The sequence below is a fragment of the Pseudomyrmex gracilis genome, unplaced genomic scaffold, assembly GCF_002006095.1.
Source record: "Pseudomyrmex gracilis isolate BER0280 unplaced genomic scaffold, ASM200609v1 scaffold_65, whole genome shotgun sequence".
NCBI classification, from domain to species: domain Eukaryota; kingdom Metazoa; phylum Arthropoda; class Insecta; order Hymenoptera; family Formicidae; genus Pseudomyrmex; species Pseudomyrmex gracilis.
In genome coordinates, this window is record NW_018020649.1 from 722,702 (window position 1) to 736,006 (window position 13,305).

The 13,305-nt window shown below is 36.1% G+C and overlaps 1 protein-coding gene across 4 annotated transcripts; it reads right to left on the reverse strand.

Annotated features, from left to right (window-relative positions):
* Positions 1–576: 576 nt before the first annotated feature.
* LOC109854421 (supervillin-like) lies at positions 577–12,880 on the reverse strand. 4 transcript variants are annotated; one of them, XM_020427492.1, is made up of 24 exons: positions 12,486–12,880; positions 11,856–12,044; positions 11,311–11,466; positions 11,043–11,119; positions 10,637–10,769; positions 10,144–10,393; positions 8,568–9,839; positions 7,331–8,055; positions 5,851–7,242; positions 5,662–5,760; positions 5,311–5,479; positions 5,037–5,194; positions 4,681–4,922; positions 4,311–4,515; positions 4,074–4,225; positions 3,509–3,985; positions 3,241–3,391; positions 2,832–2,983; positions 2,460–2,732; positions 2,255–2,378; positions 1,969–2,163; positions 1,533–1,810; positions 1,218–1,373; positions 577–1,153 (listed from the first exon to the last, which is right to left on the reverse strand). In XM_020427492.1, exons 2-24 carry the CDS (start codon positions 12,040–12,042, stop codon positions 1,067–1,069), a joined length of 7,110 nt encoding a protein of 2,369 aa, XP_020283081.1. In that variant the 5' UTR covers positions 12,043–12,044; positions 12,486–12,880; the 3' UTR covers positions 577–1,066. The 4 variants fall into 4 exon arrangements, with proteins under 4 accessions (XP_020283081.1, XP_020283080.1, XP_020283079.1 ...); XM_020427491.1 differs by having other exon boundaries at positions 8,568–9,836; positions 11,311–11,469; XM_020427490.1 differs by having other exon boundaries at positions 11,311–11,469.
* Positions 12,881–13,305: the final 425 nt, after the last annotated feature.

Consider the following 13,305-nt stretch of genomic DNA (forward strand, 5'->3'; position numbering starts at 1 on the left):
TATATATATAAGATATATAAAATAATTCACAGACCAATATATATATATATATATATATATAAACTTAGATAAAGAATTATATTTAGTATACTTTTATAATGTAACAAATTCATAAAAACAACAAATAAACATTAAAGAGAAATAATTAAAATCGACTATATATTTAATTTCACCATTCCTGGAAAATTATTAGATCAGTAGATCCTTTGGTATTATATAAAAATTAATAACAAAATAACTGAAAGAACACATGTGTGTATATATACAGAATATACATAAAATAAAATCTTCATCAACTTCAAAATTAATTTCAATCAATTTAATGTGTTTGTTTATCACATCTCTATTTGCAAAACGGCATGTACACATACGAGCCATAAAAACGATTCATTGTGGCTTTCGTGCAAGTTCACTTTAATACGCGTATTTGATAATAATAGGAATATAATATTCTTGTACGGTAATATTTGTCACACACACATTTTCCGAACCGCGTAAGTTAAAAAAAATTCATCTAAAATTAAAAAATTACTTCTATTGTTCTGACAAGGACAGCGAAAGAATTGAAACGCCATATTGTGTTTTCTTGTGAAATACTATTTAAAAATGCAGAATATATTTGTAAATTATAGAAACGATTTCGTACAGATATTACACACGCGAAGGAATAAGGCGGAACAGCGTATCATTCACTTTCAAATATAAAGACCATATAAATATAAAGAAAATGCTCGCAAGCTGATTCGCATGTAGCAGGTATTAAAAATATATAATCTGTATTCGTATGACTTATACATATGCATTATATAATCCAAACACAGCGTTGGCGGTTATATTTCCACGTTCGTTCTTCTTAATCTTCTATTATTACACAATATTCGTCGAGACATTCGGTCAGTTTAAAAAATGTTTCATTCTCTGTACATGCAAGTTTCGTCAAACAGGCGCTTAAAAATCGCAACAAGTTATTTCAATCCTCGTATCGTAGACACATGATGAAACAACTAGTAAAAATTCGATAATTTTGCGATGAACAGCTACTCGTCGTAGTATAAGAAGCGATCCATCAGAACAATCCTATTTCTTTCTTGAGATTCACTTGCTTCCAGACTGGAAGCTGATGAAAGTCTTCTTTGCTCATTCCTAACAGTTCCTGCGATGACAGAATATATTTTATACAATCGGATCGTAAGTATTCAAGAGTATATGACACTAACCTGAAAATGTTGTTGGGACAGATACAACTCCAAACGTGTTGGATCAACTCCGTCGGGTAAAGGTCTTTGTAACAATTGAGCAGGAGGATATGTACTTTGCGTCAAGCGAGCCAATTCATTTTCCGCACTTAATAATTCTCCTGGATTTCGGCTATTCTGATAACATATATAACATACACACAATATTATATGCTCAACACTTATATATACACATATATATATAAATTCCATATTTTCTTACAAAATTTGATAAATCATGAAACATGCTAGTCACGTATCTATTTATTTATATCTACTACGGTCGTGTAAGTATACCTCTATGTTTAATTCTGCGATGTCGTCGCGATATGTCCATTCAGGAAAGAGATTTATAAATTGCAATTGTTCTAAGCCAGCCCATACTAAATATATCGGAAGATTCGTTGTTTGTGTGTTTCGAGTCTTTTGCCAATATCTTATTGCTAGCGTCATCGCTGCTCTTCTCTCTGCTTGCCACCGAACGGTTTTGCTTCCGGATTGATCTTCCGCTTCACTATCAGGCCACCATCCTTGCCAAATCCAAATCACATCTTTGTTGTCCAATAAGAATAGAGCTGAAATTATTATAAAAATTGCATCGTTCGTAAGACGAGTAAGTTTTGTTAAAGATTTCGATGAAAACACACAACTTCCTCGATTGTGAGAAATTAATGCGTTTTTTTTTCAAGTTTTATCGTCTGATTTTTAAAATACACTTTTAAAAGAGCTATACCTGGTTGGCTTGCTTGATACAAATCATCCTGTAAGAAAGGAAACGGCGTCGTGAGATCAGCACGATGCTGACAGAGTATTTCCGTTGCGCCAAATTTTTTAGAAATGCTCGTCAAATGATAAAGTCTCGGAGTGTGATCCTGTATCTCAGTTGTTCCCAATGACCAGTACAACTTTTTGTTCACGCCACATAATGCTGATAAAAATTGATGAAGAAAAAGATTAAATTTTAATAAATAAGCAAAAATTTGTTACATATTAGGTTTTAATATGAAGTCTTCACTTACCATTATCGAATTCTTCAGGTTCCGAGTTTTCTTCAACCTCGCATATTTCTATGTTGTCTATGTTTGACAATCCAGCTTCTTTAGGTCGAGTTTCCTTCAATTTGTTTGCAGCCATTAACGCATTCTACAAAAATATCGGAGAAATATAAGTTTAAAGACAAGAACAGAGACAAATAAATATGTATTATTTTGTTTGAGAAGATACCTTTCTAATATGATGTAAGGAATTATTTCCGTGCCAAACGTATATTTTTCCATTTTTGGTGTCTAACAATACGAATGAACCTCTGCTTCTCAATTGTCGAGTGCTGCAAGGGATTTCAGTCAAAAATGTCTCAGACTCCAAAGTACCTCGGCAGATATATAATCTCCATCGTTTCTCATGTTTCTCCTCAGATTTCTTACCACTGTGAATTGTCATTCTTCCAGAAAATAAATTTAAAAATGCAGCCGATTCGTGTCCTTGAACAACATGAATCTACAAAAAAAAAAAAAAAAATAAACATAAATAGTACACTATATATATTGTGCATTAGAGAACTTTATACTGTGTTCAGTGTTCAATCATGTCTCTTACCTGAGGGCCTCGATTGCTATCTAATTCAATAGTCAACAATGCCGCAGCACCTCGTTCATTCAAAGATGCGTCTCGACCTTGCCAAATAAAATATGCAGTCCTATCGCGACCTTTAGCTGAATGTTTAGACGGCAAACCACTGAGTTCTCTACCTGTGAATATAAAGAACAAATTTAGAAATGATTAATAAGTAAACACAATTGAAAATATGATTAATAAATATAATAATGCGTAATTGAAAAACTTATTTAAATAATATTAGTCATATTTCAAAAAGTATAAAAAAGTGTAGAAAGAAAGAAGAGAAATCTAAAAGAAGTTTGCACGTTAGAAAATGAAATAATTTAAGATAACTTGCAAAAATATCTTTACTTTTGTGATATTGCACACAAAAAAAAAAAAATCTCACCAGTAATTGTAACGGAATATGTCCATTGAACAATATAGCTATCACCAGAATAGAATTGGCCAATGGACGATCCATGTAAAAGCGTATGTGAAAATTCATCAATATGCCATACCATCACACTCGTTGTATTGACAACATATTCTTTCTTTAACTAAAATTAAATCAAATTTTTATCAAGGACAAGCTAATAAACATTTTGTTCTTAACTGTAAAAATTTGTGTCAGGTAATGAATATATCTTTCGTATTAAGCTAAAAGAATAAATTACCTCATTATCGTAGCAACCAGTGCCTCTACCTAAATGGCAGCCTTCTAGAACCAGATTGACTGGAGTAACGTTTGGCAACCACATATCGTCGCTATCGTCCAATTGCACAGTTATGGTACCGTCAATTTGTTCCGTAATATTGTCTTTTCGGCCTCGTGTCTTTATGGTGCCAGTGACAGTAGGCCAATCGAGAAACTTTTCCCGGAAAAGTATTGTTTCAACGTGTTGTGTCAGTTTTGCGAGTAAACACCATTCGGGTCTGTTCTTGGCAGATTTCGCGAACGGGTTTGCATGCAAATCGTTGCTCCGATCGCCAATCATGTGGGCCGCATTGATTGGACAAGCGGTACATTCGCTGTAATCATAGCCGTCATTCCACATTTTCGTGGCAAGTCGAGTAGCAATCTTCTTTTTGTCCGCCGAGACTCCTTTACCACTCCAGATGTACATTTCACTGCCAAAGTCGAACACTAAAATCTTTGTAAAAGACAACAGAGACATAAATGTTATCAATAAAATCAGAAAATATACTTGTAGCTTTGCAATTACTTCAAATTATATTTACCTTATTTTTATCGAGCATTTCTATCTTAGGAAGTGTAGCCCAAAACTTTCCATGCGGCACTAATTGTTGGTTTTTTAACTCATACACCATATTTGTGTCGATGATAGCTGATTCGTACAATTCATCTTCGTCAGGATGACCAGCTTTAGTAACTGCAGGAATATTACAAATGTGTCATAGAAAAACGTATAAATTCAAGTACATAATAATAATGAATACAAATAGAATAAAACGTACCGTTTAACTTTTCGATATCGTGCACGCCAAGATAACTCCAAAATTTTTTGACTTGATTCCTCGTACAAGTTACTTTGTCTTCGTTTATAACAATAACTTGAGCCGCTTGACAACCTAAGTCCTTTTGTTGCTGAATACTCAACGCGATCTCAGCGGCACGGGTTTTCTCAATGATGTTACAATATTTTCCTACGTAGTTAAAAATCTACAAATTATGAAGAGTCAATTTTATTAACGATTACTAAAGAAGAGTGAAAAAAAAAAAAATGAGCACATTTCAAATGATATTCTTCAGTGATATAAAAAAACAAATCGGTTAACAGGCATTACATTATTCTCTTTCTCTCTCCGCAATGTATATTATCATTACCTCTGATTTTGTCACAAGTATATAGCTATCACCGTCATTAATACTATCGGCGATAGGCTCAACCAGTCTGACTTGAATGTGTCGTCTTCCTTTAACCAATATCAGCATTACGTCTTTATACGGTTGCAGTTTATTCGCGGATACGCTTGTTTCCGAAACATTTCTCAAAGTAACCGAGCTAAAATCCTCGGTAGAAGCCAAACCGGCAAGAGCCTCGATGGCGAAAGACGAGCTTTTAGCGACTGGAATGTTGATCAAAAAATTGTGTCTTAATTGCAACTTAAAATGTAAAAACTATGCATCAAATATAATTAATAAAATGTGCAAAAAAAAAAATATATAGATTTATAACTCACGTTTTTCTATGTTTACGTTCTGATACGTCCTTGTAGCAATATCCATACGAATTTCGGTATATTCTGATTTTAAATCGGTGCGTGCCGCGAGAGCTTTGAGAGGATTTCTCGAGGCGACTCGTCGACGTTGCGCTCGTATGTTCCTTTTCTGCACTAATCTGTTAAAACAATAAATTTGAGTTAGGTAGCATTTGCATGTTATTAACCTTTTTAGCAATTTTTGTTTTGCTTTCTCTCTTAGAGTTTTACAATGATGAAAAAAACGAAAATTTACAATTCAGATTGTGGTGTAATTACGTCGAAGTCGCTTTCGTGTAAATCAAGACACTCGGTCTCGCACTTTTCCAACGATACACCGCTGAAGAAAGAGGTGAACGTTTCGTCGTCCGTTTTTGGTATTGAAATAGTCGGCGACAATACATTCTTCGTTTTACACTCGTCACCTGTAAATCATAATAAAAACTAAATTCACTAAATAAAAAATCCTTTGTAAATTTAAAAAGAACTAGATTTTACTCTCTTAAGCATGAAATATATCGCAAACTTGTACAAACTGTCTCAGAAGATTCTACACACACAGAAGAAATTATTTTTGTGAGCAAAGTTTCATAGAAATTATACTAACCGCTATCATCGCTAACAGGTTCAGAAAAACTCGTGCGTGTAGCGGGAGACAGATCTTTACACGGACTGGTAGGAGTCGACGCCGCGCCGTTGTTACATCCTGTAATCCCAGTTTAGTTTTTCAATCATTGTTCCCGGCTTTAAGAAGAAGAAACTTTCTTGAGCGTAGAAATTTATATAAAATTTTTACCTTTTCTCGTTCTGAATCGTTGCGGACGAGGTACTTTCTTCTTTTGACTTAACGTAACATCCGCCGTCGCTTTTGGAAGAAACGGTGAGGCGACGTCTTTCGATTGAGTCACTTTCATTTTGCCAGCTACAGTGAAGTTGATCGCGTCGGATGCTGCAATTCTGCTCTTCCAGTTTTCCGTGGCAGACTCGAGCTTTTCGAGGCAGTTAGCCAACACGCCCGACTTGACCGGTGTCGTGCTCTCATCCGCGCTAAAAAGCGAATCGTCGCACGTTTCGTCAACTCTGCCACCCGCCACGCGTCTTCTCCAGTTAGTGCTGCCGTTATGACGTAAGGCGGCCAACCGATCGGCGATACTAACGCTTGGTGTCTCACTCGTCTCTATCGATGCTAACACTTGTGTCGCGCTGCGACATAGCCCCGGTAACGGCAAACCACGGTGCTGTTTTCGCCTGTCGTCCTCGAAAGAGTGTTGACTGACACTCTTAGCTAGTAAATTAACAGAACCTCGTGCGACGCCAACGCGCTTTTCATTGGTAATAATGTTGTGTATCTCGTGACCGCCGGAAGACGACGACGCGCGATCATCATCTTCGTCATCATGTTTTGCAACCGCTTCTTCTTCTTCTTCTTCTTCTTCCTCCTCCTCTTCCTCCACTTCCTCCTCTTCTTCTTTATCGATATCCTTTTCATTATCGTCAGTTTTGTTAATCTTGTTCACGTCATCGTCATTATCGCCAACATCTAACCGATTCAACTTATCCACCAAAAAATTTTCATTCCGTTTGTTGCCATATCTTTTTGTTGCAAAACTTGGAACTGCGTCAATTTTAAAATTGTCCACATTGTCCAACGAGGAGGTTTCGTTTTGAAATATTGTAACTTTGTGCGAAGACGTTGCAGCTTCGTTTTTTTCAAAAGTGTCGCTTTCGTTAGAAACAATCGTCTGTGTATCGTCGCAATGACAATGCGAACTAAGTCGTGCCATATTGCTCACGTTAGAGTCATTTAATTTCTCGCAAAGTTTAGTGATCTCGCTGCTTTGATTTTGGTTCTCGATGCTACGTGTACTTCCTTCAGTTCTCGATATTCTTACCGCATCATCAACAACATTGGCAGTTTGAACAAGCCTCGAGTGAGGATTGCTTTTTAGAATAGAACGCGGATGCACTTCGAAATTTGACAGGGTCGTCAACGGTTGTTCCGGTTCCTCAGATTCTTTCTTGAGCACGGACTTTATCAATTTTATACCTCGCAATTCCGGACTTTTGGCACGCGACAGACTTTGTGTATAACCGGTAGAAGACTTTAAAATACTTTTTGGTACATCATGTTGCGATGCTGTTGCAAGCGGAGGTGAATAAAGTGGTCTCTGATATTCTTTCGAAAATCCTGGAACATGGAAAATGTTTTTTTTTATAGCAAGTTTTATACAAGTAACTTTTTAAATAAATACTACAATATTATCTCTATATATTACCTTCATCCAAAGATGGAATTTGTTGATTCACACTCAACGGTGATATTCGTGACGCTACTTCGACTTCCTCGGATGTTACAGGCTGAGTTTTGTAGCGGGTGGACGGTCGTCTTCTTTGATTGAATCTTTCCTGATGTACGGTGCTTGTCGCGACTGTTTCCGCAGTGGCGATCTTTTGATTGAAGAGTCGCACGCGTTCTGCCAAGCTCAACTTAGACGGTTCAGGCTCATCATCCGGCGCTCCCGCAACGTTCAACGCAGCATTGCGCTGATTCTGTAAAACTGCCTCGCGCACTTCTTCGAACGTCACCGGCTGGGTGTTGAATCTTTCACCGCCTTGCGTTTTGCGTTCGCGATAACGTTGGACGCCGTGTGACGATCTCCTCGCAGACCGCTGAGAACTGTTTTCCGCAGTCGCAACGTTTGCTTTTTCTTGCAAAGCCTTAAAGTGTTGTGTCATTTTTGACACGCTGTTGCTACGACGAACAACGGCATAATCTTCATAAACATTCTGCGTAGTTTTCGATTCATCGTTTTCGACGGTATCTTCCTTGTCGGATGTTTGATCGATAATTTCCATCGCTTCGCAGTTGCTTGAATCGGGATCGATTTTCACGAAATACGCGTGTGACTCCGTCTTATCCTTCTCATCCATGTTGTTCACGTTACTACTTTGCTTACTTTTGCTAGATCCTTCAAGTTTACTTTCTTTAATTATACCGGAACTGAAAAACACACAATCGTATATAAACTCATTAACATCAATATAACTCACAAGCGTAACAAATTTGTTAAAAATAAAATTGTTTTTTTTTGTTTTTTTAGATTAACTAAAATAATGCTCTGCAAACAGTTTATTCGCAAACATACGTAGCACACGACTATCTCCAATTTCTGGTAGCTGTAAGAATCGCTAGATGATCTATAATTAAATTTGGCACGGAATCAAAAAGCCCCACTAAACTCTCGCATATAGCTTTAGCAAGTACAACAGGTTAATCTGTCCAGAGATCTAATATTGTATACGCAAGAAAAAACTTACTCTCACGTTAGAAAGTTAGTTGCAACTTGGCTAAAATTCCTTTACAAAATTGATAACGCAAGATCCGTAAACTAAAGAATGTTAGTTAACAATTAAATAACAGAAGTATTCGCGCGAAATTTTATATATATATATATATATCTCAATAATTGTTATTTTGTTTATTAATATTGAGAGACATAGATGCGAACATACCTATTTGCCACGTAGGAGATTTCATCGGAACAATCGGCTTCAGTTTCCGTAAAACCGCATCGCTGGGGTATCGGAATACGCGACATGTCGACGGGCGAACTAGACTCGAGAGATCTTCGTTTGGTTAGCATCCGAATCGGATCCACATGATCGTCGCTGTTCGCAGATCGCGCGTGACCTACGGATTGAGCTCTTTTTCGTAAAAATGAGTTCGCCGCTAAATCGCGCGCGTCTTCGTGATAACGACTACCGCTCGACTGTTTCAATATGGGTCGCACATTCTCGATCTCCAACGATCGATTCTTGAGCGCGGACAATTTTCTCGGCGAAGCTAACTCTGTCTCGTAACAACCGTCCTCGTACGAATTCTTTCGGGAAGACTTTAAGATCGTTTTCTTCGGTTTATCGTGCTCGTGCTCGTCCGATTCCGTGCTCGATTTTTTCTTCAATATAGGTCGAGGCTCGAGCGACAAAACATCGCAGCCGTTAAGTTCTTCTCTGCCGTATTTTTTTTTCAATATCGGTCTCACTTCGGATCCATCGAGGCTCTCGGAGATGAGACTCGCGTTCGTGCTAGCGATCGAGCTTCCGCTCGCGTTTGTACTCGCTACGTCCGACACGATAGTCACATGATGACCAACGCTGTTGGCGCGAACGCTATTCGCAAGCTTTCGTTTCAAGATACTTTGTGGCTCTGGAGAACCCAGCGACCGATGAATTTCCCTGTCATCTTCTCTGGACGATTTGCGTTTTAATATAGAGGCGGGTTGATCAGGACTCTGATCCCTTTTAACGATCTCGTCCAGCGATGATCGCCTTTGGTTCTTCAGGATCGGCCGAAATTCCGAATAAGTGTTGTCGGCGAATGAAACATCGGGAGAACAGCTACGACGACGTAATATCTCGCTTTCGTCTAAACTGCTTCGTTTTTTTAAAATTCCGTGTCTCTTGTGAGAAACTGACGGTTCCGTAACAGATGGCGAGAACGTTACGGGTGACGGCGCGTGTGGAGAACCACCGAACGACGCTTGGCGATCACCTCCTTCGCCGTCGATCGCTTTATGTTTAAGAATAGAAACTGGCGTGTGTTTCGATATAGTACATTTTTTTGGCGACACCGACGTTTTCTCGGAAACAACGTGCACGTTTTCGGACGAATGATTCGCACAACTCGTTGCAAATGCGAGCCTCTCAACGCGTTCCATCGTAGCTCGCGTTAGAGCCGTTAACGCGTCCACTCTGCGTGAAATTTCCGAACTAGTTACACTACTACTGAAAATCAAACATCAATATTTCATTACATTAGTTTCTTAACTAACAAGATAAGCAATCTAATAAGATTTAGCGAAGATAATAAGATAAGAATCTTATTATCTTTGCTAAAAAAATGTTAATAAATATATTTGTTATTGACAAAAGACAAAGATATATATATAATAGAATATTTCTCTTTCTTCACTTTCTATTTTAATATAATGTTATCTATTCTTATATTGTAAAGCAATACGTGTGTCATCATTTGAGAATTCTGTAACATTCTGTGGACTATGAGCTGAGACGACGATATATTATATACCTTGGCTGTACAATCGAGCGCTTTGTGCTGATGCTAGCAGATACGACGGAAGATGAGGAGCAAGTCTTAGAAGGATTCTTCGTAATACTATGCTGAGATCCAATTAATTTCGAATCGGTATATTTTCTACGTGGACTGGTCATTTGAGTTTTTGCCGCAGAATTACCACATGAGTCAGGACTTGAAACCATTTCGGATATCTGACCTCGCTTAATTGATTGTCTTCTAGAACGTCTTTCAGTGGATTCGACTACGTGTATAAAAATAAAAATTTTATCTATTAAACATTTCAAAATTCTACGATTATCTAATAGATTATATAATCTAGCTAAGAGGCTCCAAATTTCTATATTTAGAAAAATTAAATTCCTTTTATATACTTTTGCAAATTTATATGTTTTCAATACTCTGGCTTTTTAGTTCATAACGTTAATAATAGTTTATTAGATTATATAGTTTTCATTTTAATATTTACTTTTATTGATAGACTTACTTTCATTTGAATGATCAACAGGTGCTGTTTCCGCGTGACGTGACCTGTTTAAGTAAGATTTACGTTTGTAGCTCTTATCTCTTTCCTTGACAGAATTCATGGTGACACTACTGTCTAAAGGTGTGGAATTTTTCTGCATACAGATATACATAACATATATTTATATATACATATATATATATATGTAATGTGTATAAATTCAATTACGCGCGTTTGTTCCCGAAACGACGACACGGAACAGGCTTTCNTATATATATATATATATATATATATATATATATAAATTGTAGATTTCACACACACACACATATACATATATATATAATGTGTGTGTGTGTGTGTAGAAAGCATATAAATTGTAGATATTTGCTCATATACAAATAATTTTGCATTGTTTATTACTTACTTGCTTACTTGATAAACTATATCTCTGAGAACCAGGAGCTTCTGATCCAAGTAATCTTTTTGATGATAATGTTACATCTGTGTATATATATATATACACATATAATATAAGAAAATTCATTCTTATTCAAGAATCACATCAAATTTATAAACAATATTAAATGCGATCGAAATTATATACAATATATGATATACTTAAATTATATATGATATACTTAATTGTAAAATGTTATATAAATTTAATCATAATGGATATATTTAAAACTCACCACTTGGCGCTATGGAAGCAGCCCGTAATCTGGAAGTTCTGGTCTCACGAATCTGAGTAGTTTTGCAAGTTACAAAACCACTCTTAGGGCTTTCCTTGGGTTCTATTTTAGATATTATTTTATCATTTTTTTCTGTAAGACTACGTTGTTTCTTTTCTACTGTAATAAAAATAACATGTAATTTTGACTTATGTTTGTTTTCAGGATCAAATCAAGCACATATAAAAGTAATTTCTTTTTCAAATACAAATAAATACACACACACACACACACATATATATATATATATATATATATATATATATATGTTATCTTATTGTTTTAAAATATCTTATTATTTTTTATCTCAAGTCTTTCTCAAGATTTAAGAAATATAATTTACAGATGTCAAATACAAACCATTGAAATATATGTGTGTACAAGTATAAATGTACAATTACACATATATTAATATATAATTAATCTGTATAATTAATTACTTTTTGAATTTTTAAAAAATAAAGCTGTTTGCAATGTGTTATTATATCTAAATTCTCAGAACTTACTAATATTTGAAGAACATGTTGCTGTATCTCCTTTAATCGAAGAGTCAATATTTCTTTGACTACAATACTGTATCTCACTATATCGTGAAGTACTTTGGTTTGCAGATTGCGTTGTACCACTTCCTGTCTCACTTGATGAATTCTCCTCGCTAGCTGCCATCAAAACTGTGGCACCGGCAGCTACCATTACTAAAAATATCATATCAAGTGTTAAGTTTGTTTTCTTGGTATAATTCTTATCATCATAATACATATATTATTCTTGTAACACATGTATTATGATTTGAAAAATTAAAATTTACCTTTGAAAATTTTCTGTACAAAAATCATTTGGAACTCTATTGCAACTCTATTGTAAGTGACTTAATTAATTGATTGAATTTGACAGATGCAGATATATATATATATACATGTACAGAGACAACCATATGTGGGCACATGTATGTACATAAGAGGAATGATGAGATCACACAGGCGCGCGCGTGCACACGCACATACACGCTTAGAAAAAGAAAAAGGGAGCAAGAAACACAAAAAGAGATTATCAGAAAGAGATTGTCAGAAAAAATTAGCAGATATTTTTAACTACTTCAGGACAGTTATGCGTGCACATCAATTTGACATACTCACTTGACAGAACTTAATACACGGTTTCCTGCGACGCGGCCATAATTTCACTCTCGAAAACTTTTTAGAAAGGAACTGTCGGACACAATCGAGAGAACGTAGCAGATGACGCGTATTACTTATGTGACTAATATTTCACAGCGCTATACTTAAATAAGTACTATGTATAAAACAATTACTCCCCGCGGAACAATCAGCCGTGCAATCTGTACAACAAACTTTCAAGAAATATTCGCATCATTTACACCAGGTATTGAAAAAATCGACGATTAAACAAAAAGACAATTTTATATTTTCGCGAGAATCATGTCATTCTAGTGAAACGATCGTGTCAATAGGCACGTTCAGCGCGGAGAAAACTGTGGAGTCGTTGACTTGTAACATTCCAACGTGATTCGTTGGATTTAAAGGAAAGTGAAGGAAAGCACAAGTATATCTATATATATACGACACGGTTGCTGTCACATGTTATAGACAGTTTCTATGAACATAAACTATTAAGGGTCGTCTACAATGGAGAGTTGTAGACCGTAACAGTAAGAAATTGACAAATCACAATCGATTATTCTTCTGTACTTTGTCTGTGATTGGTCCTTTTCTTACTATTACGGCCTACAACTCTTCATTGTAGACGGCTCTTAAAAAAAAAAATTGTAGTACATACATAGGGTGCGTTCAGACTACTCAACAGTTGCACAACGGTTGAGAGATAATCACTTCTGATTGGATCATACTTTTGGAACCGTAGCAGATTTTGAAGAATAGTCCTATCATAAGTGACGATCTCTCAACCGTTGAGTTGTCTGAACGCACCCATAGATTA

What these genes read in the sequence shown, in the direction of transcription:
- LOC109854421 (XM_020427490.1), bottom strand. Translation starts at nt 12,042, where the DNA reads ATGGTAGCTGCCGGTGCCACAGTTTTGATGGCAGCTAGCGAGGAGAAT. An exon ending in AATTCCATCTTTGGATGAAG is followed by an intron (nt 7,243 to 7,330) that starts GTAATATATAGA and finishes TCCATGTTCCAG; the next exon opens with GATTTTCGAAAGAATATCAG. An exon ending in AAATGCTCGATAAAAATAAG is followed by an intron (nt 3,986 to 4,073) that starts GTAAATATAATT and finishes TCTTTTACAAAG; the next exon opens with ATTTTAGTGTTCGACTTTGG.